The sequence below is a fragment of the Cololabis saira genome, chromosome 1 (assembly GCF_033807715.1).
Source record: "Cololabis saira isolate AMF1-May2022 chromosome 1, fColSai1.1, whole genome shotgun sequence".
In the NCBI taxonomy this organism is placed as follows: Eukaryota; Metazoa; Chordata; class Actinopteri; order Beloniformes; family Belonidae; genus Cololabis; species Cololabis saira.
Genome location: NC_084587.1, coordinates 27,240,138 through 27,263,563, shown reverse-complemented (window position 1 = coordinate 27,263,563; position 23,426 = coordinate 27,240,138). Strand labels below are relative to the sequence as shown.

At 39.2% G+C, this 23,426-nt stretch overlaps 1 protein-coding gene across 3 annotated transcripts in view; it reads left to right on the top strand.

The window, feature by feature from the left end:
- Positions 1 to 8,074: 8,074 nt before the first annotated feature.
- The window catches only part of radil (Ras association and DIL domains), a 39,939-nt gene continuing 24,587 nt past the window's right edge, over positions 8,075 to 23,426 (top strand). For 2 of the 3 annotated variants that reach the window (XM_061719706.1, XM_061719697.1), the window contains exons 1-8: positions 8,075 to 8,306; positions 12,247 to 12,351; positions 12,494 to 12,608; positions 13,789 to 14,356; positions 19,291 to 19,398; positions 19,898 to 20,013; positions 20,112 to 20,294; positions 20,380 to 21,061. In XM_061719706.1, coding sequence (XP_061575690.1) covers positions 12,525 to 12,608; positions 13,789 to 14,356; positions 19,291 to 19,398; positions 19,898 to 20,013; positions 20,112 to 20,294; positions 20,380 to 21,061 — 1,741 coding nt within the window. In that variant the 5' untranslated portion in view covers positions 8,075 to 8,306; positions 12,247 to 12,351; positions 12,494 to 12,524. The remainder of the gene's footprint in view (positions 8,307 to 12,246; positions 12,352 to 12,493; positions 12,609 to 13,788; positions 14,357 to 19,290; positions 19,399 to 19,897; positions 20,014 to 20,111; positions 20,295 to 20,379; positions 21,062 to 23,426) is intronic. The other variant, XM_061719715.1, reaches the window with a different exon arrangement.

The window sequence follows — 23,426 nt, the reverse complement described above, 5'->3', positions numbered from 1 at the left end:
GTTATGATGGGAAAAAACATAGTTAAAACTGCACTGTACAAATGATAATGGAAGTTGTAAATAGTCCAATGTGTAAAATGTTTTCAAATAACTGAGTGCTAAAATACAACTGGAGTTTGCTGGGAAAATGCTTAAAAAAGGAAACAAAAAAATGAATTGTTTGGTTTTGACCCTAAGGGCAGTAAGCAGTTCTGCCCCAAATGTTGATAAAGACAGGATTTTTTTGCAGGACGTCTATTCAAGAAGAGAGTTCAGGGATTACGCAATCCACTTTCAAGGTTTTTGTTAGGCAACAAAAGTGATCGTTCTGCTTCTTTTTCTGGCTCTTAATGGCATCTCACCCATTTCCTACAAGTTTACAAAGCCTGAGAGGTTTTACCATGGGCTAAGGCAGCAACAGAACGCTTCTCAAACGTGGAAAGCCTGGGCTTCACATATCTTGGTAAATGGTAAATGGTAAATGGCTTACACTTATATAGCACTTTCCAGCTGTACTCCTACATTCCCAAAGCGCTTTACACTGTAGACGTTCACCCACACACGCACACAGACATTCACACACCGGTTGTCGGCGGAGCTGCCACACAACGGCGCTGGCCTGACAACCGGGAGCAACCGGGGGATTCAGTGTCTTGCCCAAGGACACTTTGGTGGACACAGGAGGAACTAGGGTTCGAACCACTGACCTTCAGGTTCATGGGCGAACGCTAAGCGACTGATGACCACCTGAAGTCAAATACCTCATATGATGTCACATACCTCCAGACTTTACGAGTTGATAAGGACATTTGAATGTTAAAACAAATGGCGGTACCGTTTCCTTAATGAAAACCTGGGCACCATGTTGTGATGAATGTGAGATCTGAAGGAAACAGCTCATGAATTCAGACACAGCTACCATCCCCACCTCAGTTCATTTCATTACAGTATCACTATATTTTCCCAGAATGAGGTGTCATTTCAAAGATCGGGGGTTAATTACTAAGATTGCTAAGAGATCTATATCTTTGTGGTACAATAATCAGTATTCAGAGGCTGAATTGAGGGCATTGCCTTAAAGTCAATAGGAAGGCAATGTGCACAATTAGCTGCCTTGACTATCATCCTTGGTTTGGGTAACTATCAAGATTGTTAAAGGATACTGTTTTGGTTTGATTTCACTTTGGAGGATACAAATGTAGCTTACGATTCCAACTCAGAGCTCTAGATAGTAGAATTGATTTATTGTTATTAGTTGGGCTATCTAGACTTTAGTACGCTGTACTGTTTTAACAAAGTTGCTTCAGTCAGTGATGTAATATCATTTCCAAATTTAAGCATGACTACACTGGTGATTATTTATGTCAACAAAAATGTTCACGGTTTTAATCTTGGAGACTTTTCCTGTGCATCTGCATTTACTAGGCTGTACAGTATCAAGTATATTTACTGAATTCTGATAGTGTACCGTTGTTGGTTAGGTTTAGTAAGTGAGGATGTCATCAGTTCGATTTATACAGAATTTATCAGATGTATAGTATATGTTTATTCACATATATTTTCCTCTGATGTTCTTGTAGTGTCTTAAATACAATAGAAACCAGTGGGTAGTTTGTCAAACTATCTGGTTGATCCTCAAAGGGGGGGTGAACCACAATCTGACTCAGCACTGCCAGAGGACTGACTTACTGCTGTAACTGATAGCACACCATCATACAGTATGTCTCTCACTTGAAAGGAATCTGAAGCTATAGTATTGTTGAACAATCTGGTCCAATATAAAGACATCTCAGGAGTGTGCGTGTTATCTGTGGGGCTGTGCTTGTATGTTCGTGTTTGTATGTGTCTTATACTCTCTTACACCCATGAATCCAAAGCCTCTCATTGGCTTAGTCAATGTTTACACATGTATCTAAAAATAAAATATATATTTGTTATTTGTATTGAACTTCATGAGTTGGCACTCTGTGTATTGGCCAAGCTTGTACAGAATATGATGAATGTGGCTAGGGGTCCAAAAGGTCAAAAAAAAAAAAAAGTTATTCAAAGATGTAGAAAAAAAGAAAACTTTTTAACTCCAGCTCATGATGCTTTCACTGCTGCGTGCCTCTCAGGATCTGGATTATTTTCGCTTTAAAGTATATGAAGTCACTTTCAAGGATTGCTAAAACCAGTCTCATTCGGGTACTGTCCACAACAACGATCCGGCAGCTGTGACGTTGCTTTCTTTAAAGACGACTCTGAACCACTCCAGATAGCTTCATCTGCTTAATCACTTCCCTAATAGGGCAGTTTTTCCGAAGTTTTCCACACATTATGTTTGTTGGTAATATTGGAAGAATCTCACTGAAAAACAGACCTTTCCTGATTGATTCCTACAGCTCCAATACTGGAACTAGAACTTATACCTGCAGCGAAGCTGCACAACCTTTCATATTTGATGCAAAATCTGCACTAATATTTACATCTAAAACACTGTGGCAAACACTTCAGACTTTCATTTCCAAGTGTCATTTTTCTTATTTATTTTTATTTGTATTAATTCATAGTAGTTTATGAGAAAATCGGGGAGTTGAACACTGCCTTGCTACTTTTTCAAAAATGTTTTATCAATATGTAGATGGGAAAAATTCAAACAAGACAAAATAATGAAGGGGAGAAGACAGCGCCCTGCACATGTAATGAAACTGAACAAGACCTACAGAGCTAATTTTCACATGTTTAATGAAAGGGCATCTCTGTGCACATGCTTTACCCTCTATAGTAAATTTGTTTTTGTCTACAATAATTCAATTTACAACAGAAGAATCAAAATTTGAATGCAGTGTTGAATTGAGGAATCCCAAAGTTATATATGAACAACATCTTAACACGGTGAATCTCAGCCTTTTTTTTTTTTAAATCAATGAACACTCCTTAGTATAGAATTAACTCGATACAAATCATTATTATAAATTCATGGTCACAGCTGATACGATATTTGACTATGTCCATTTGAAATGAATCGATTTAGGTATATTCTGAAATACAGAGCTATTTATAACTATTTGTACTCTGTTTACTAGATCCTCCTTTCCAGCATTTAGACCATATCCACATGTGCCCATGCAGGATTTGACATGTCTGCCTTTGTCTCAGTTACAGTATCTGTCTCATTCAGAGTTTCAGTGTCCACCAGACTTTCTATAAATGTCTGTGGTTTTATAAACTCTAAAGCCTATGAAACATCCGTGCACCCTCTGAACATTGTTTCTAGATGCTCTGTGATTGTGGAGCTGCTTACTATTTTCAGTCCTGCCAGTGTTTTCTTTCAGTTCCAACAAGACTGATTATATTAACCCTCATATAGTTTTTATTGTTACTTATTGTGTCTGTGGTGCTTTCTGTGCTGTGATCAGCTGATATGATGCCAACAAGGCTTTTATCTTTTCTATTTCTATTGTAATAAAAATGCTTTTTCATGCTGTATATTGTTGAACTCATCATTTCACAATGTTTCCCCTGAAACACAAATATATGAAACTTTCAGGTCCATCTACAATAGAATGGAATAGAATCATCCTTTATTAGTCTTTCTACGGGGTCATGTAGAGTACTGTAGTCATTTGGAAACCTTGAGATGTCAAGGAGTGACGATGGCTTGCATAGCAGCCTCCCATCTTGCACCACCTGCGCAGGGTTGAAGGGATGCCCCAGTACAGAGCTGGCCTTCCTGATTGGTTTAATGAGTCTCCTTCTCTCAGCAGTTAATGTCACAACAGATCTGTGGGGGGAAGGGAAGTAGGGGTGCCCTCTGCACCTGTAAAAACCAGACTCTCTTCAGCAGGTCTGCTCACTACCTTCCTAACTGTGGCATTATCAGAGACCTTTTGCAGGCGTCTAAGTAGAACTGCATTCTGGAGAGGATGGAGCCAGAGTGGTTTCCTGTGGAGCCTCTGTGCTCCAGACAATCAGATCAAAGTCACTGTTGTGCACTCACATATTTTCAGTTCGGTAGATAAAGTAGTCAAAACCAGTGGCGTCAATTCAGTGGAAGCTAAGGTATGGCAAGGTTACGAGTCACAGAACTGAACTAGAGTATCAATCAACACGTCCAGCAAATACTCATCACAGAAGTCTGCTATGGAGCTTATCCGTGTGGTCAAGAAAATTGGAACTTTTTCAAATGCAGTCTCGCTCACTGCAAAAACTAAAAATCTTACCAGGAATATTTGTCTTATTTCTAGTTAAAATGTCTCATTTTTAGTCAAAAAATCTCATTACACTTAAAACAAGAGTCATCACCAGAAAAATAACTTGTTATTTGACCATTTTCACCTGTTTCAAGTAAATTTTCACTTGAAATAAGTAGAAAAATCTGCCAGTGGGACAAGATTTATCTTCTCATTACAAGCAAAACAGTCTTGTTCCCTTGGCAGATTTTTCTACTTATTTTAAGTGAAATTCTACTTGAAACAGGTGAAAATGGTTGTTTTTGAGTCTTGTCTTAAATGTAATGAGATTTTTTTATAAATGAGACTAAAAATGAGACATTTTAACTAGAAATAAGACAAATATTCTTGTTAAGATTATGAGTTTTTGCAGTGTATAATAACTAGTGAAATCGATCATGTTGTTCTTATTTGCATTTGTAGTTATTCCATAAATGTATTTAAAAAAACAAACATTTACATTTAACCCTTGAAGCAAAGGTGTGGCGGCTGCCATACCTTGCCATACCCAATTGACGCCCCTGGTCAAAACATAACTAATAAAGTAAAGAGGAAAGACAATAAATAAACACACAATAAATTAAGAAAGGATAAGGACACTTTCATAAATATACCAGAGGCTTTTTATTTTGAATGAGAAAAAACAAGCACATGCAAACAAAAGGTCAAGGCAATTTTTTTTTCTCCATCAGCACACTTTCTCACCAGCTAGATTAAGCTTTCAAAGCATTATCTTGTTATTGCTTCATGGGGCATTAATAAATCAATAATAAATTAATGACATAAATATAATTACATTCAGTTTGGCATTTTGTTGAAAAAAAAAGTAGTGCCAGTAGTGTTAAGTTATCTGTTAAAAAAACATTTTTGAAAATACACATGGTAGAAATATAATATTTGCATTTCTTTGCATGTCTAAAATATATGTATTTAAGTTTTTTTATTCATTTTTCATTATTCCTTCTTGAATTATTAAGGGGAAATCGAAACTTCAAAAACTTTATTTGTGCGTACAACAAAAATAAGCTTTTGTGTATCAGTTTGTGGAATTAAACTGTGGAATGGTTTGAATTTGGAGTTAAAAGAATGTGCAAACATTAAACAATTTAAGAAGAAATATAAAGAAATGGTTTATTTGAGGTATAAAAGTGAAGACTGTTTAAAGATCACCAGCTGTGTGTGTTCTGGTATTTTGTCAGGTTGTCTTTGTATGTTTATATACTTAGATATACGTATTATATTTATATCAAAGTTATATTATATTTATGATAGATCTTATATCTTGTATTAAACAGGTTATTTTTGTAAAAATGATATATATTTAATACAAATTAGTGTATAGTATAAAAAATAAATACAGACATTTAATTTATGTTTAGTTGTGGAAAGGGGGTGGGATTAAATAAGTTTATACTTCCCCCCACTCCTTTTCGAACATGTAACTTGAAATATGTGTTTTGATGTTGGTTTTTTTCTTTATGAAAGGGAAAAGATCAGCGCTCACCTTGGCTCCATGTCATTGACAGCTACAAACTAAGCCAGAAATCTTGGTGTAAATATTGACTCAGACCTTAACTTCAACAGCCATCTAAAGTTTATCACTAAATCTGCCTATTACCACCTAAAAAACATTGCTAGAATTAAGGGGATTCTGTCTAAACAAGACTTGGAAAAACTTATTCATGCATTCATTTTCAGTAGGTTGGATTATTGCAATGGCATCTTTACAGGCCTTAACAAGAAATCAATCAGACAGCTGCATCTGATCCAGAACGCCGCCAGAGTCCTTACAAACACCAGGAAACTCAACTGGACCACATTACACCGGTCATGAAATCACTACACTGGCTTCCAGTGAGTCAAAGGATAGAGTTTAAAATCTTACTGCTGGTCTACAAAGACCTGAATGGTCTTGGACTAAAATACATGGTTGATCTGTTAGTTCCCTATGAAGCTCCCAGACCCCTGAGGTTCATCTGGATCTGGTTTGTTGTGGTTCCCAAGAACCAGAACCAAGCAAGGTGAGGCAGCGTTCAGTTATTCTGCTCCTCACCGGTGGAACAAACTTCCTGTAGACCTGAGGTCTGCTCCAACTGTAGATCCTTTAAATCAGGCCTAAAAACATTACTGTTTACTCAAGCGTACTCTTAAATTAAATACTAACCTGCTGTACTCTACTGCCCTTATTTGTAACTAATTGTGCTTTTTATTATTTTACCTATTTTCTTATCATTTTATTTCATTTATTTGTTATTTAAGCGTACTCTTAAATTAAATACTTTCTGAAAACCGCGAATGAAATGTGTACCTGCTGTACTCTACTGCCCTTAGTTTTCAGCAACTTGTGCTTTTTATTATTTTACCTTCTTTTCTCATAATTTTATTTAATTTTATGTTTGTTACTAACTGTCTAAGTATGCCTTGCCGCTTTTAATGTTGATGCAAAGCACTTTGAATTACCTTGTGTTGAATTGTGCTATATAAATAAACTTGCCTTGCCTTGCCTTTATGTGGTGGAATGCCCACCTGTATTTCTTTTCTTGTCTTTTTTCTTGTTTTTTTTTTAGAATAGAATAGAATAGAAAACTTTATTGATCTCCCAGAGGAGAAATTCAGTCATGCAGCAGCCAAACACACACACGCTCAACGGTTTATACAAAAAATGTTAAATAGAAATAACCAATAAATAGCTAAATAATAAAAAAGAGCAATATAAAAAGTAGAAAGAGAGTATGTACAAGAGAAAAAAAATAGCAAACACCAAAAAACTAAACTAAACTAAACTAAACTAAACTAAACTAAACTAATTATCTGATGATAATTTGCAATTGAAGTGCAGAGGTGGGTAGTAACGAGTTACATTTACTCTGTTACATTTAGTACTTGAGTAAGTTTTGGGAAATTTTGTACTTTTAGGAGTAATTTTGAATCACTATACTTTTTACTTTTACTTGAGTAGATTTGTGAAGAAGAAACTGTTACTCTTACTCCACTACATTAGGATACGTTGAGCTGTTACTTTTCTTTTAATCATCCGCCTACGCGTCAATCTCATGACATCACTGGGTGATTCTTTGGGATAAATGTTTGTTTTTGCATGTTTTGTCACATTTACACAGACTCAAACACACACAGAGTTTCTATGAGTTCATGGGCTTGTTCTAGTTCTGCCTGGTTAAAAAATAAAAGTACAAAGACTTGAAATTTTGTGCTACTTGTGCCTAATTTATTAGCTATTTTTTATTAATTTTAATTAATTTTATTATTTTATTGATTTAATTTGCCTGAAGATGATTATTTTGTACTTTTGTCTGTTTGAATGGGTGTGTTAAAAAAATTAATAAGACGTTACTCAGTTACTCAGTACTTGAGTAGTTTTTTCACCAAGTACTTTTTTACTTTTACTCAAGTAATTATTTGGATGACTACTTTTTACTTCTACTTGAGTCATATTATTCTGAAGTAACAGTACTTTTACTTGAGTACAGTTTTTGGCTACTCTACCCAGCTCTGTTGAAGTGCACTTTCACTGCCTCGATGTTGAGGTGGTACCGCTAGTGTCCACCAGGCGGAGCCGTCGCCGCACATTTGTGAAGCAGATGCCCCGAGCCCGAGCAGGTGTAAAGGCTTATTTATGGTTCCGCGTTACACCAACGCAGAGCCTACGGCATGGCTACTCGGCGACGCGCCCCGTACGCTGCGTGTCGCCGCGTACCCCTACGGCGTAGGCTCTGCGTCGACTTAACGCGGAACCATAACTCAGGCTTGACGAGGTGAGGAAGCGAGAAGGACTCGGCTCTTTCCGTCGCGGCTCGGCGGGGAACCGTCGTGGATGTGGGAATGCGGTCGCCCCGGTTCGCTGTGGGCATTTCTGGACACTCGGCGATGTGCACGCAGGAACGGGAGCCCATCACGAGTGGCTGTGGTCTAAGTTAGGGGATGTGGGTGGGAGTTCTGGACGTCAAAGTGTCGGTGGGAACGGGGCGGCAAGGTATTCACCCCCCCCTTAATTAATTAATTTCACCGGGGATTTTTCCACCTTTGTTGGGGGTAACGGAATGAGAGAGGAGCCGAGGCTTCCCCGGCAGCGCGATGGAGCCGCGCACTGCAGTCAGCGTGAGTACTAACGCCGCAGACAGCAGGGCTGACTGGGCTGGTCCCTGCTGGAGCCCAGGAGCCCCGCAACTTTCCCCAGACCTATTTTATTGATCGGAAGACGCACCACAGCTCACAAAACCAATATATTAGGAAAGCGAGAGAAAGATCTTTTTTTTTTAATTCATTATTTTTTTAATTGTGGGTATCGCATACGTGCTGAAAAAAAAAGAAATATTAAGAAAGTGAGAGAAAGATCTTTTTTTTATTAATTAATTATTATTTTTTAAATTGTGGGTATCGCATACGTGCTGAAAAAAAAGAAATATTAAGAAAGTGAGAGAAAGATATTTTTTTTTATTAATTAATTATTTTTTAAATTGTGGGTATCGCATACGTGCTGAAAAAAATATATTAAGCAAGTGAGAGAAAGATATTTTTTTAAATTAATTAATTAATTTTTTTTTTAATTGTGGGTATTGCATACGTGCTGAAAAAAAACCCTAATTTATAATTAACTGTGTGTAACGAGCATGAGTATAGTCATTAGACACACTTCCTGGCCGCCAGAGGCCGAGCTGTGAGCTCCTGCTGCCGTGTCTGAGCACTCATCAGCGGATTAATTTCTGAGGATTTTCTCCTGCCTTTTGTTGCCATGGCGGTTGCTATTGACAACCAATGAATCCAAACAGACGGACGGTTCGCTGGATGACGGACAATTAATACTACGGGAGTTTACCACAAGTTTGGTCTGTTGAACGATGGGATTGTTCGCTCTTTCTTATTTTGACATAGCCCACTGTTAAATTCTGACCTTTTCACAGTCAACGCCCGTATACAGACTGTAAAGCCTGATTTATGGTTCCGCGTTAAATCGACGCAGAGCCTACGCCGTAGCCTACGGCGTAGGGTACGCGGCGACGCGCACCGTAACGCGGAACCATAAATCAGCCTTAAGTCAAAAGTGTGTTTGGCACGGTAAAGTGGTGTAATAATACGACCTCCTGGGTCACAAAACACAACATATCACTGCAAAAAATATGCCTCCCCTTGTCTGTTTTTTTTGTCAGTGTGTACACGCAGGAGGGGTTTCCTAGGATTGAGTTAACTGCGGCCAAGTAGCCAGATTATTTTGGATTAGCAGGCATTTAAAATAGTCACGTTATCCCAACAGCCCTAAGTGAGTGAGCTCCAGCAGCACCTCAGGCTGGCTGCCAGATATTTTCTGATAAGGGATCATATAAGAAGAAGAGAGGGGGGGGGGCTGCAGGCCGCAGTCTCATCACGCTGCATCTGGAGCTGTTTTCAGCTGCGACAAGAAGGGCAACATGTTCATTTGGCTCCTCATGGGGTCTGAATAAACACCCCTCTACTGGTCTAGGAGCTAGGAATGGGTGATATTTTACCGTTCACCGTCAAAAATATTCCCCACGGTAAGAATTTGTCATCTCACGGTAAAAATGATAAATTGAGGAAATGAGCCAGAAAGAAAGAAAGAAAGAAAGAAAGAAAGAAAGAAAGAAAGAAAGAAAGAAAGAAAGAAAGAAAGAAAGAAAGAAAGAAAGAAAGAAATGAGCCTGAAGGAAGGAAGGAAGGAAGGAAGGAAGGAAGGAAGGAAGGAAGGAAGGAAGGAAGAAATGAGCCTGAAAGAAAGAAAGAAAGAAAGAAAGAAAGAAAGAAAGAAAGAAAGAAAGAAAGAAAGAAAGAAAGAAAGAAAGAAAGAAAGAAAGAAAGAAAGAAATGAGCCTGAAAGAAAGAAAGAAAGAAAGAAAGAAAGAAAGAAAGAAAGAAAGAAAAAAAGAAAGAAAGAAAGAAAGAAAGAAAGAAAGAAAGAAAGAAAGAAAGAAAGAAAGAAAGAAAGAAAGAAAGAAATGAGCCTGAAGGAAGGAAGGAAGGAAGGAAGGAAGGAAGGAAGGAAGGAAGGAAGAAATGAGCCTGAAAGAAAGAAAGAAAGAAAGAAAGAAAGAAAGAAAGAAAGAAAGAAAGAAAGAAAGAAAGAAAGAAAGAAAGAAAGAGAGAAAGAAAGAAAGAAAGAAAGAAAGAAAGAAAGAAAGAAAGAAAGAAAGAAAGAAATGAGCCTGAAAGAAAGAAAGAAAGAAAGAAAGAAAGAAAGAAAGAAAGAAAGAAAGAAAGAAAGAAAGAAAGAAAGAAAGAAAGAAAGAAAGAAAGAAAGAAAGAAAGAAAGAAAGAAAAAGTATTTTTTTTTTTTATCGTCATTTTTATCTTTATTGGGATAAATTCCAGAAATTATCGTGATACATTTTTTAGTCCATACCGCCCATCCCTACTAGGAGCACATGCAAAGTCAAGAATGAAGCGTGATTCACCTTATGTAGGGGAAAGGACTGGGAGCAGATCTTGTTGAGGGTAAAGGAAATGGATGCGGGCAGATGCATTTTTTTTTTTTGCTTCATTTTAACAGTTAAACCGAAATACAAGACTGCTCTAAACAGTGACAGACACGGAGAAATAGTACAGACACAAGGTATTAAATGTGAAATAGCTCAAATAAATCTCATTGTATTTTAAATAAATAAGTATATGTATTGATTAGAATACAGAACATTCACTTGTTTCAGATGGGACAATTTGATGTTTTTGTCTGCTTTGTTATATATTATTTTAATAAAATTCTACAAAATGAGTCGTTTCCAAAAGTCACATTAGATTTTGGAAATTTGCAGCTGATATCAATGAAAAATTCCCTAGAACATGTTTAACCGGTTATTTCAATTATAAAGTTGTCTTGATAAGTTTGATTTACTTATTAAGACAAAAAAGTAATTTGGTCTTCAAATGTGGAAGAAGTGTGTAAAAAAAAACTAAGTAGGCTACACCCCTTAATTTAGTAGTTTTTTTGAGCCACCTTAAGTACCAATAAATTGTTGTAACAACTGTCTATTAGACATTATTCGACTCTCAAGCAGGAACATTTTGAACCACTCTTCTTTACGATGTTGTTTCCATTTAGGTTTGTGGGGATTCATTTATACACCGCTATGCGAAGAGTCTGCACCACAGTGTTTTACTCAGGTGGACGTCTGGTCTTGCATGGCCCATTGAGAACCAAGTTGTCAGACATATGACTTCACATTTGACTTCAGCATATTTAGACATTCATGGTCAACTCAATGACTGCAATGTGTCCAGGTCACTTCAAAACAGACACAAATCATCACAACTCTATCATCATGCTTGACAGCTGGAATTAAGTATTTGTGCTGATATTCTGTGTTTGGTTTTCACCAAACATGACTGGACAGTATGGTCTAATATCTCAGCCTTGGCTCTGTCTGTTCAGTGGATGTGTTTTAGGAAGTTTTCTGGATGGTTCAGATGGATGGTTTTAGAGGGAAGAGAGTTTGCTTTTTTCCATGATAATGCTATCCAAAATTGTTCTTTTCAGTTATTTTACCTCTGATTATATTGTCCTGTACATGAACATATCATACACTAACTGTGTCCTGTAGGGTCTCAGTGTTGCATGGTCTGACCTTGAGGTGAACTTGACACAGCCACTCCAGGGAAAACTGGCATCTGTCTTGAATGTTTTCTACTTGGGAAAACCTTTGTCAGTGCAGATTTATGACCTCTGAAGTGTTTGGAAATGGCCTCACAACCCTTCCCAGATTGATGTGTAGCAACAATTGCATCCCTAAGCGTATTGCTGATGTCTTTCCTCTTTGGTATTGTATTAACCAACACCTGAATACTCCAAACTAGCAAAATGCCAAGATTTATGGACCTGTTAAGAACCATAATGGTTGTGTAATTTCCTCTACTTCTTTTTTTTTTCATCCTAATTGTGCTCTCTAAAAGAAATAATATTTTCTACTTCACATTTTTAGGCGATTAAATAAATCACAAAAGGGACACTTTCCTCCTGTTTGCAGGATGTTATTTGTGTTATGTTCTTTTTTTTCTTGAGCTAACTTTCATGCCATCTGCTTTGTCTCCCCAGTGTGAAAGGTGACAGTGAAATGGAATACAGAGCGTCTCACACTCAGCTGTAAAACTTTTCCTGGTGTCGCTGTACACAGAAGTAATAGAATAAAACAGCATCAAGGTACTTTTCTCACCACACAAATAGTCCACCCATCCATCTAATATTTATACCTGCATCCATTTCCACCCTTTTTCCTGCCTTTCTCATATGTTTCTGTGTAGTGGTTTAAAAGATAATTTTGATTGATATTCTCATTTGCCAGTTGTGAAGATTGTAAAGACAACAACAGCATCATGTTCTACGGTTCTTCTTCTGGGGCAAGTATGTCCCTCCCATCAAAGAGCCGTCTGAAACGCCAGAGCAGGACCTTCACACAGGTGCACGCTCACAAACATTAACACACGCAGTATATAAGACATCGTGATTTTGGTCAGACTTTGGAAACACTTTCATTCTGGTTAGATATACTGCTCTCAGCCAGCTCATCCTTCATCAAGGCCAATGGGACTTTTTCTCACTTTTAAAAGAAACTGATGGAATCCTCCTAAAATAAAATGGGTTCCTCCTCTGCCCATGCTCATAAAATTCAGCTTTGTATTCTTTGTATTGTATTCCTTACTAACCAAATGGACCATTGTCCCACCTTAGTCTCAACTAGGGCTGGGCGATATGGACCAAAAGTCATATCTCGATATTTTCTAGCTAAATGGCGATACTCGATATATATCTCGATATTTTTTCTGTGCCTTAATTGGGGTTTCCCCCAAAGCATTATAGCATAGCATCTCTGTTAGCTTCATTTTTTTCTGAGGCAAACCCTTAAAAAAACAGTCAGTTTTAATACAAAGCCTCGTGCCAAATGTCACACAGGTACCTTTGTTAACAGAGGTCTGCACAATATCAAAATGTATAAAACAAATGAAATAAAAATAAACTGCCTGCATATATAGAATAAAAATGCTTCTTGAATAAAATAAAACAAATATCCCTTTCCTGCCTAACAATTAAATTAAAATACACTGTGCAATTAATACAATGTAGACAGTAACAGGCAGACTTTTCCACTGAGGTTGACAGTTGTGCAAATAACAAAACATTTGTGCAAATCTCAAATAAAACATTCAAGTCAATTTGTCACAAAATAAGCTATTTCAAAATCATAAAAAAAAAAAAAAATGTAAAAAAAAAAAAAAAAAAAAAAAAAAATTTTAAATCGATATAAACGATATTGTCTCATACCATATCGTGTTTGAAAATATATCGATATATATTAAAATCTCGATATATCACCCAGCCCTAATCTCAACCCTCGCTTCATCAAAGGGATAAAAATGCCATCTTGGTGAAGTGCTTACTCTTTGTTACTTTATGAACACACAAAGGGCCAGTTTTCAGAACTTACACCCAAAAACATATTTTCGTACCTCAATTTATTTTTTCGCTTCACTGTGGACCACTTTGCTCTTGAATTAAACTTTTTTCTTTCATGTAAACATACAATGCAAGCAACATGGTCTATAATGTGTGTAATAAAGTGGCCCTGTTTGTGTCCACCAGGTCTTGTACCGCACTCTGAGTTACAGAGACCGGGTCCCAGCAGAAACTGGAACAAACACCCGTGGGGACCGGCGCTCAACAACCGAGCCCCCGGAGCGGCCAACGGATGACCCCGCTGAACTCTCCACGCAGAGCTCGGCCCCTGGGGTGCTGAAGATTTTTGGAGATGAAATCTGTGCTGGTGCCAACTACAAGAGCGTCTTGGCCACGCCACGCTCCAGTGCTCAGGAACTTGTCAAAGAAGCACTTGACCGTTACTCGCTCAACAAGGATGCGGCCCGCTCTTATGTCCTGTGTGATGTGATCGGCCGATTGGAGGGAGGAGGAGGAATTGTCGGAGGAGGAATTGATGGAGGAGGAATTGACGGAGGAGGAATTGACGGAGGAGGAATTGACGGAGGAGTAGGGTGGCGGACTGAATGCTTACGAGCGCTGGGGGACAATGAGAAGCCACTGTTGCTCCAGGAACTGTGGAAGCCCAGAGAAGGACATGCTCGTAGGTTTGAGCTGCGCAGGAGAGCAGAGGTTGAAGAACTAAATGCCAAGGACAAGGACACCATCACTGCTGGTGAGGAAGCACAAAAAGTCTCACGCTCACACAAACACAGACAAAAAGGTACACGCATAGACAGACAAGCGCAGCAGCTGCACTAAGTCGCTTCCTTTCTTAACATGTCAAACTCAGCAGAAAAGCACAGCTCGTTAGCTCCTCTGCAGTCAGTGTGTGTGAATGTGTGCGGAGATGCACAATAAGAGCTTTCGTCACAGCTATTATCCTGTAGAGAGGATATTGTTCCTGAGTGGTACGCGTGTTGTTTTATATGGAGGAGCTGTGCTGCGAAGACACTGCATTTCATCAGGGTTTTTGTTAGAAACACCCATTCCGATTTGCAAAAAACATTTTTTTTAAACAACCACATACATATACAGTTGCTGTTCATGTTGTCAATTTGTGTGTTCAATATTTGAGTAGATGTCTGAATTGATTGAAAGATAATTATTGGTTGATGTGGAATATTTAGTATTTGGATAGAAATGAGGTGGAGCTAAGAATAACAGAAATAGACATACCTGAAGATTTTTATGTCCACATCATCTGATTGAACTGCACATCAAATATTAATTTTCAGCCATTTTTTAATGTTATCTAGGATACTTTGGCATAAGCTTCACACTCATTATATTTCAAAACAGTTTGTAATTACATAACTTAGAAAAATATTAAGAGTTACACTATTACCTTTGACAAGCTGATATTGTCTTAAGTTTCTTCTGATTGGTATTGGTCGTTTCTGTAAGCCTTTCATGAGGGTTGGGGGTGCCTCACGAACAGGAACTGAACACCAAGCTCCAAACAAGTTACCATAAAGAGAACTTGAGAGATTACTTATGTGTTCAGCAGTTACAGGCCCAGAAATCCAGACATGAATCAGATCCAGAGTACAAAAGCTGTCAACGGAGGGAATCGCTACAGCAAATATTACTCTGCATGTGGACATCACTGTTTGGGATTGCTGTAAAAGCAATCCAGCGAAAGCTGGAAAATATTGCGCCCTCAAACAACAGCTTGTGTGAAACAGAAGCTGACTCATTCCTTGCCAATGACATCGCGGTGCATAACTGTACATGGCATAGAAAAGCATGCCATCTACATGTTAAATTGGCTTTTAATTTTGGTCTCCAATACAGATGTAAACATGTATATATATATATATATATATATATATATATATATATATATATATATATATATATATATATATATATATATATATATATATATATATATATATACTAGGGCTGTCAAACGATACATTTTTTTAATCGCGATTAATCGTATGTTGTCCATAGTTAACTCGCGATTAATCGCATATTAATCGCACATTTTGCGCTGCGCTCTCTGCATCGGTCGTGTTTGGTTGCAAGTGAGACTTGACGTACTTCGATGGTTATTCATTTCAAATCGACAGTACATGCTAATAACTTTAGTCTTGTCCAGCAAACCATCTGAGCATCTTTTTGAAAGTGAACTAGCTGTTCAAAAGTCCCTTTTCATTCTCCATCTTTCAGTTCACCAGACTTTTCCTCAGGCTACAGGTGCCGTCGAAGGCCAGAACTTATATAATACGCTTTTTTTTATCCTGCGCGTTAATCGCATGTTAACAAAATTGTCGGCGTTAAGAGGACGTTAAGTTAACGCGTTATTAACTTTGACAGCCCTAATTTATACATACGTATATATATATATACATATATATATATATATATATATATATATATATATATATATATATATATATATATATATATATATATATGTAAATCAAATCAATATTGATTATTCATACAATGTTATTTTATATATATATATTCACATGAGTTATGATTATACAGACACAATCTCGCTAACTTATTACACAGTGAACCGTTGAACTAAAGGACATTTGGAACTTCTTTTTGTAGTGTGTACAATTGAACCAGGACCAGACCTCGAGGCAGCGCAAAACATGATTCTCCCATCACAATGTTTCCATGTTTAATTATTAATTTTAGAATTAATTTTTTGTGTTGGTAAAATAACTTTTTTCCACAAACATTGGGATATTTAATTTAGCCAAACTACTTTCTACACAATTCCACCAAAAGATTTATTGAACCCAATTGTCTTTAAAAAAATCTTTGTTCGGAAAAGTGATTTTGAAGGCCAGAGGTTTATGTAGTATGTTGTGGTTTTGGTGAATATTTTCACCTGTGAATGACACTTTTAACACTGAAGCGTATTTTAAATGTATTTCTGCTCAAAATGAACTTTTGTGACACATAAAAGTAAAGCACCATGCTCTGATTTTGCAGAACCAGTTCAGAATTGGCTTTGGTATTTTTTTGAATCTTTTGCATGAACTGTATGTTTTGACCAGCTTAATTCTGTAAAAGCACTCTTTGCTGTTCGTAGAGGTATATTTCAGCTGATGCAAAAAAAAAAAAAAAGCCTAAAATTATAATCACAGCAAAGAATACTTTATGTCGACTACTGCATAATAACACATTTTTCATTTTCACAATAACCTTTCTTTCGATTGTTTTATAACACTTAGAGCCCCCACATCCTGGAGTCTTTCTCTTTCCCTTACTGTCTTTTTTCTTCTCTGGTGTATGTGTGAGCATGCATGCCCATGTGTGAACTTTGTATACTGTCACATACACTTTTACAAACAAGATCACACTTTAAAGGTTCCATGGGATTTTCACTGGCAACCAAAACACATCACAGCCAAATTAATTGTTTTATCATCCTTTAGTGTTATGATTTTTGAGGTTTACTTTTTTCCAAAACTTTGTTCACACGTACACAATCTTTGCCCACTGGGCATGTTACAAAACACAAGTTTGTCAGTCCAACTTTCAGTTATACTTATGTAACCTTCCCTACCAAGTCAAATTTATTTATAACTCATTTGTAAAAGTTCTGTACACAACATTAATGCACAATTACCGCAAAGCAAATACAACAAGAGCAATGACAGTTTAAAAAAAAAAATTACCAATAGTGTAAAAAAAAAACATACATAACTATATACTTATATGAAATAAGTAAATAATAAAATATCCAAATACTAAAGACAATGAGAGCGCTTAACAGCCATGGAGAATTTCTTACTGCTCACAAAGTGTATAAAAATAACTGGACAAACCCTCTGTGACATTAACCATAGATTTATTTATTGAGTTGGTTTGAAGCCACAAGCTAGCTATTTTAGCTTGGCGTAGGTGATGCTAAGTTATGATAACTAACATCATCTTTCATTCTGGTCAAGTCTGTCCAACCATCTTATTTTCTGAGTTTACTGCGGAAATATCAATTGAAATAAATACTGCCAGAGCTGAAACAAGGCCAAGCGAGCTCCACCGACGTCCTCAACTAGATGACACTCAGCTAACTGAATAAAGCTGTCTGGTTAGTCAATCAGAAAGGGTCCAAGCAAACCTGGAGGGTTGCTCTTCTGGAGGGCGATGTAATTATCAAAATAGTAAGGGTAATTACATTTTAATAAACATAGGCAGATTTTTTTTTACATGCTAAACAGACATAAGCCCTTTCTACATTGGCGGATACCCCATGTTTAATAATCAAATCTAGCATTTTGTCTGTCCTTTTTACATTAACTGACATGGGGTGGTGTGTCCAGCTGGCCCCAGGAATAACTCACCTCTGAGGGTACAGTTAATCACGGGGTAGGACTGATGTCAACGGAACTGACACGGGGTGGGATTTGTTGATGACAAGACAAGGATATCCGCAAACTCCTTATCCTCAGAGCCGTGTACGTCATGAATCAGCATATTAACAGAACTACAATCTGTAACTGGCTACTAAAATGACAGACCATAGCTTTGCAAGACACGAAACGTGATTAACAAACTGAAGAGCCTCAGAAATAAGTTATTTGCAGGAGTGGTAGAAGCAGACTGCTGGTCGTATTTGTGCAGCACGATTTGGGCAAAGTCGTAGGGCTGTGCGATTAATCGATTTTAAATCTAAATCGGATAAAAAAAGGAAAATCGGAAAATCGATTTTCCTTTTTTGCAGCTGGCTGCATTACAGACAGAGCTCTTCTAGTCATCTTTGTTTGGTCAAGAAATTGGAAATGTTGTCACTTTACTTAACTCAAGGAGGATTTACAGTATCTTTCAATTGCACTTCATTCCCAATAGGGACATTTGTTTGCTATTTTTCTTTAAAAATGAATATAAAATATTGAAACAATTTATTGTGTTTTGTAGTTTTACCAAAAAAATCGAAATCGAAATCGAAAATCGGGTTTTCAGAGAAAAAAATCGGGATTTTATTTTTGTCCAAAATCGCCTAGCCCTACAAAGTCGCTACACAAATACTGTTGTTTAGCATTGACCTGCCACCCGCTCCATCTCCTGCTTCAGGCAACTCTTCTGATACCGGTGAAAGGCGCGAGGCCAACCAAGCAGACAGTGGGCCGTCATGTTACATAGTTCCACTCAACTTGTCTTCAGGCACCGGAGAAGCAATAACACGCCTTACATTTACAATGCCCCGCGTGCGTTAAACACGCGTTCATCATCCAGGGATAATAGCAAGGTCTAATCTAAAAACGCCCATCGTGTACAAGTGAACATAATTTTGAAAAGAATGGAAACCAACATTCTACATTTCTATTATTGTGGTATTTTTCTCTCGCTTGATACAAAAATTGGATGTTACCGCAAGACCATTACATGGATCCAAATTTGTAGTTGCCAGTTTAACTGTAATGAAAACTTTCATTGGACAGTGATGTTAGGGGTAGAAAATCCTGTCCTCATACCTTTAGTTGTGTATCTGTGCCTACTAACTTCTGATGTGTCTGACTTGACAGTGCATGTTTGTCTCGTGGTGTGCAAATGGGGGAAGGTGTGTTTGGGAGTAATTCTGTGGTTGGTGTTTGGGTACGGGGTTGTCGCTTCCTAACCCCTCCCACCCTGCTGTAGGGCCTAGAACCCCACAATTTCTGGCGGCTCTAATGGGTCGGTCCGGGCTGGGCAAACACAGGAGTTCCCCTCTGCGGTCTGGTGGAGTGGTACAGTCCAGCTCTAAAGGTGGGGACTGGCCTCAGGTAGGGTGGCCGTCAGTCATTGTCATGAAGACCACCTTTACCTCCGCTGTCGCCTCCATATGCCAGTGATTTAGAGTGTTTGAGTAAATCTGTGTGCCATCGCATGGCCTCAAAGTCCCCAAAGTCAAGTCACAAGGAGCTGCTCAGTTCACCTTTCATCAGGTTCGCTGCTGCAGCCACATGTGCTGATCCATCTTGTGCCAGTCACATCATCTGACTTTGACTCACTCCAGGCTAATTGCTTGTTAATTGTTGGTTTCCACTCAGCACCAGTCAGACATACTCAGTTTTCTCATGTGTCAAACATGCGTGTTAAGAATGCATATACCAAATGTACATGCTCTTTCTCCTCTACCCTTTTCATCGTGTCACTACTTTCTCTATCTTTTTATCACTCTTTTTTATTCTCCACTTACTCTGCTCTTTCCATTCTCTCTCCATCCTTGTACTCTTACTTACTATTCCTCTCGACTTCCTTGTAGATATTAATGCCCAGGCTCGTAAGCTCCAGAGGAACAGGGCAAAAGGGACATTGACCTTGCCCCGCTCAAGCAACTCATCCTTCTGCCGCAGCCTCAGCGAAACCAGCCTCAACCAGGTGGGGCCTCCTGCTGATGCCGAGTTAGAATGATTGATGGTTGTTATTTTACTTTTAAATGCATGTGTTTTTATGCATGTGTGTATATGTGTTTGCAGCTTGGAGTGGGGGAGGACCCCAAGCGTTATTACTCCACCCTGCCAGGACCAATAAGGGCCAGAGAACGCGAGGGAGCCTCCAGTGGTCGGATGAAAGAGGAGGGGAGTCAGGGAGGTGGAGGAGTGAGGCATTCTCTATACCAGTCCCCACATCTTCTGCTGCTGCAAGGATACAATCGGCAGGTGATGAGAGTGGACGAGTTTATGTGTTGTGTTGGAGTGCTCGCCTGTGTTAGAGTTGGCATCATTTATGTCCTTTGTGATGCAGGACTGCCTGGTTTACCTGCTCAACAGAGAGCAGCACACAGTTGGTCAAGAGACTCCTTCAGCTCGCCCCAACATCTGCCTCTTTTCTCCTGACATTGTGCCCCTACATTGCCGCTTGCGCCGAGTTCCTGCTCCCCGCCGCCATGCCAGCAACATCAACAAGGGAGAAGACTCAGAGAATCAGCGATCCTGTGTTGCTGTTGAGCCTGTACTCAATGCGACGGTTCTGGTGAACTTCTCCCGCTGTGAGCGCTCCACCACGCTGCGTCACGGTGACCTCCTGTCTTTTGGAGCGCATTACATCTTTCTGTACAAGGACCCCACAGGCGCCAAACCTCTGCCTGCTCAAACCTTGGCACGCCTTCGCTCGCTTGGGCAGCTGTACGACACAGGTGTGGATGAAGGAGAGGGCGGGGCTCAGACTTGTAAAATGTGCGGCTCAGTGCTGAAGGACAGAGCCGCACATGTGTCAAGTGTCCCGGCATCTAGACGCAGTTTCAAACCTCACCTGCTTAAAACTCGCAATATAGCCCAGACGTCAGGAGGGCCTCCTCCTGTTTCTGGAGGCGAAGTAGGAGGAAGAGGAGGCGGAGGAGGTCAAAAAAGGAGACTACAGCTGGAGTTTGACCAGACTCATGAGGACCAGCTGTTGAACAGAATCGTGTCTCTCATCGAACCTGGAGGTTTGTGCACGAACTGACAATGTCACTCTGTAACTAATTTAGGATCTGAGCTGATCATGTGATTTGTCCAGTAAGATCTGCTGGGTGACAATGAAAGTTTTTCCCACCAGTATTACAAAAAAGTATATATATTTTTTTATATATATATATATATATATATATATATATATATATATATATATATATATATATATATATATATATATATCAGACAAGGGGGCAGCAGGGAAGCCATGTTTCTCTAGAAAAATTGGAAATCACATGATTGATGCATTTTATTTTCTTGGACGAAGCCATGTTCCAGTTGTTTGAGAAAATAGTTTGTCCCTAATCTACTGAAAGGTCAAGCGGCATGGGAGTTTGCCCATCCAGTCCACATGTGTTTTGTAGACGTGGAACCGGCATTCCACCGTGTTCCTCTGGGACTTCTGATGGGGTTTCTCTTAGTGCTGGGCGGTATGACCAAACATTTATATCACGGTATTTTTCAAAATGATATCGGTTTCATGGTATATCACGGTATTTTTTTTTTCATGCACAACTGGGTGTTAACCACATTTTCTAATGATTTGGAAAGGAATTGCTGCAGTAAATTGGCTTAGAGTGGCCTATTTTACTGTCATGAGGAGGATGCATTAATCAAATCAATTTGATTTAGGCATGTTTTTCAAAGAAAAAAATCTTTTACAAAATTACAAGGTAGAAAATATTTATTGAACATAAAAAAACGGAACATTTTTTAATTTCCCAGCATTATGTTGTCTTGGTTCCACCTCCTGGTGAATGTTAGGTAAAATTCTTATGTGGTTACTTTTTGGTTGGCCAACGATTTATGTTTGTGGTGCGCAACAGTTACAGGAGCGGCCAGTCTATTTCCTTATATTACAACGGCGTTATTAATTGTTCGTTTTTTTTCCCACCGAACACCAAAAAGTGTTTTTTTGCCATTTTCGGCCGAACAATTTCGGTTACCGAACAATCGGTGCATCACTACTGCTAAACAGTCCCCTCACACCGCGCGGCGTTCGCAACGTTGTGTACGCTACTGTACATACTCACCGGTATTACGGTATATGAAAAAGCAGCACTAGTTTCTCTAGAAGTATGAATTGTCTGGTCCATCTATATCCAGTGTCAGAGCTTGGTCTGCATATTCGGCTGTAAGTCGACTCATTTCCTTCTGGGTGTTGGACTCTGCCAAGGATGCCCCTTCGTCACCAATTCTGTCCATTACCTTTATGGACAGAATTTCTAGGCGTAGCCGAGGAGCAGTGGGGGTGTGGTTTGGTGGCCTCAGAATTGGCTCTCTTCTTTTTGCAGATGACAGGGGTCTGTTGGCTTCATCAGGCCAAGACTTTCATCTTTCGCTGGAGCGGTTGGTAGCCGAATGTGAAGCGGCTGCAATGAGAATCAGCCCCTCTAAATCCGAATCCATGGTACTCAGTTGAAAAGGGTGGAGTGGCCTGTCTGGGTCGGGGATCAAATACTGCCCCAAGTGGAGGAGTTCAAGTATCTTGGGGTCTTGTTCATGAGTGAGAGCAGAAATAAATGGGAGATCGATAGGCGGATTGGTGCAGGGGTCTGCAGTGATGCGGGCTCTGCATCGGTCTGTTGTGGTGAAGAAGGAGTTGAGCCAAGAGGAATAGCTTTCGATTTACCAGTTGATCTACGTTCCAATCCTCACCTATGGTCACGAGCTGTGGGTAGGGATTGAAAGGACGAGATCGTGGATACAAGCAGCAGAAATTAGCTTCCTCCACAGGGTTTCCGTGCTCTCCCTTAGAGATACGTTGAGAAGCTTCGGCCATCCGGGAGGGGCTCAGAGTGGAGCCACTGCTCCTCTGCTCCTCTCCTCTCAAGAGGAGATGGGTTGGGCATATGTTGAGGATGCCTCCCTGGTGAGGTTTTCTGGGCAAGTTCTGCTGGGAGGAGCCCCCAGGAGAGACCCAGGACACATTTGAAGGACTTTTTCTCTCAGCTAGCCTGGAAATGCCTTGGGATCCCCCCAGATGAGCTTGATAAAGTGGCTGGGGTGAGGGAAGTCTGGGTCCCCTTGTTTAGGCTACTGTCTCCGTGACCCGATCTCTGATAAGTGGAGGAGGATGGATGGATGGATGGATGGATGGATGGATGGATGGATGGATGGATGGATGGATGGATGGATGGATGGATGGATGGATGGATGGATGGATGGATGGATGGATGGATGGATGGATGGATGGATGGATGGATGGATGGATGGATGGATGGATGGAAGGTCCCCACAAGAAAAGGTGAAGTCTACCATGACTAATGCACTTTATCAGCCAAGAGACACGCTGAGACCATCTGGGTTTGGTGTTGTTTCTCATCCAAAGGAATAGGG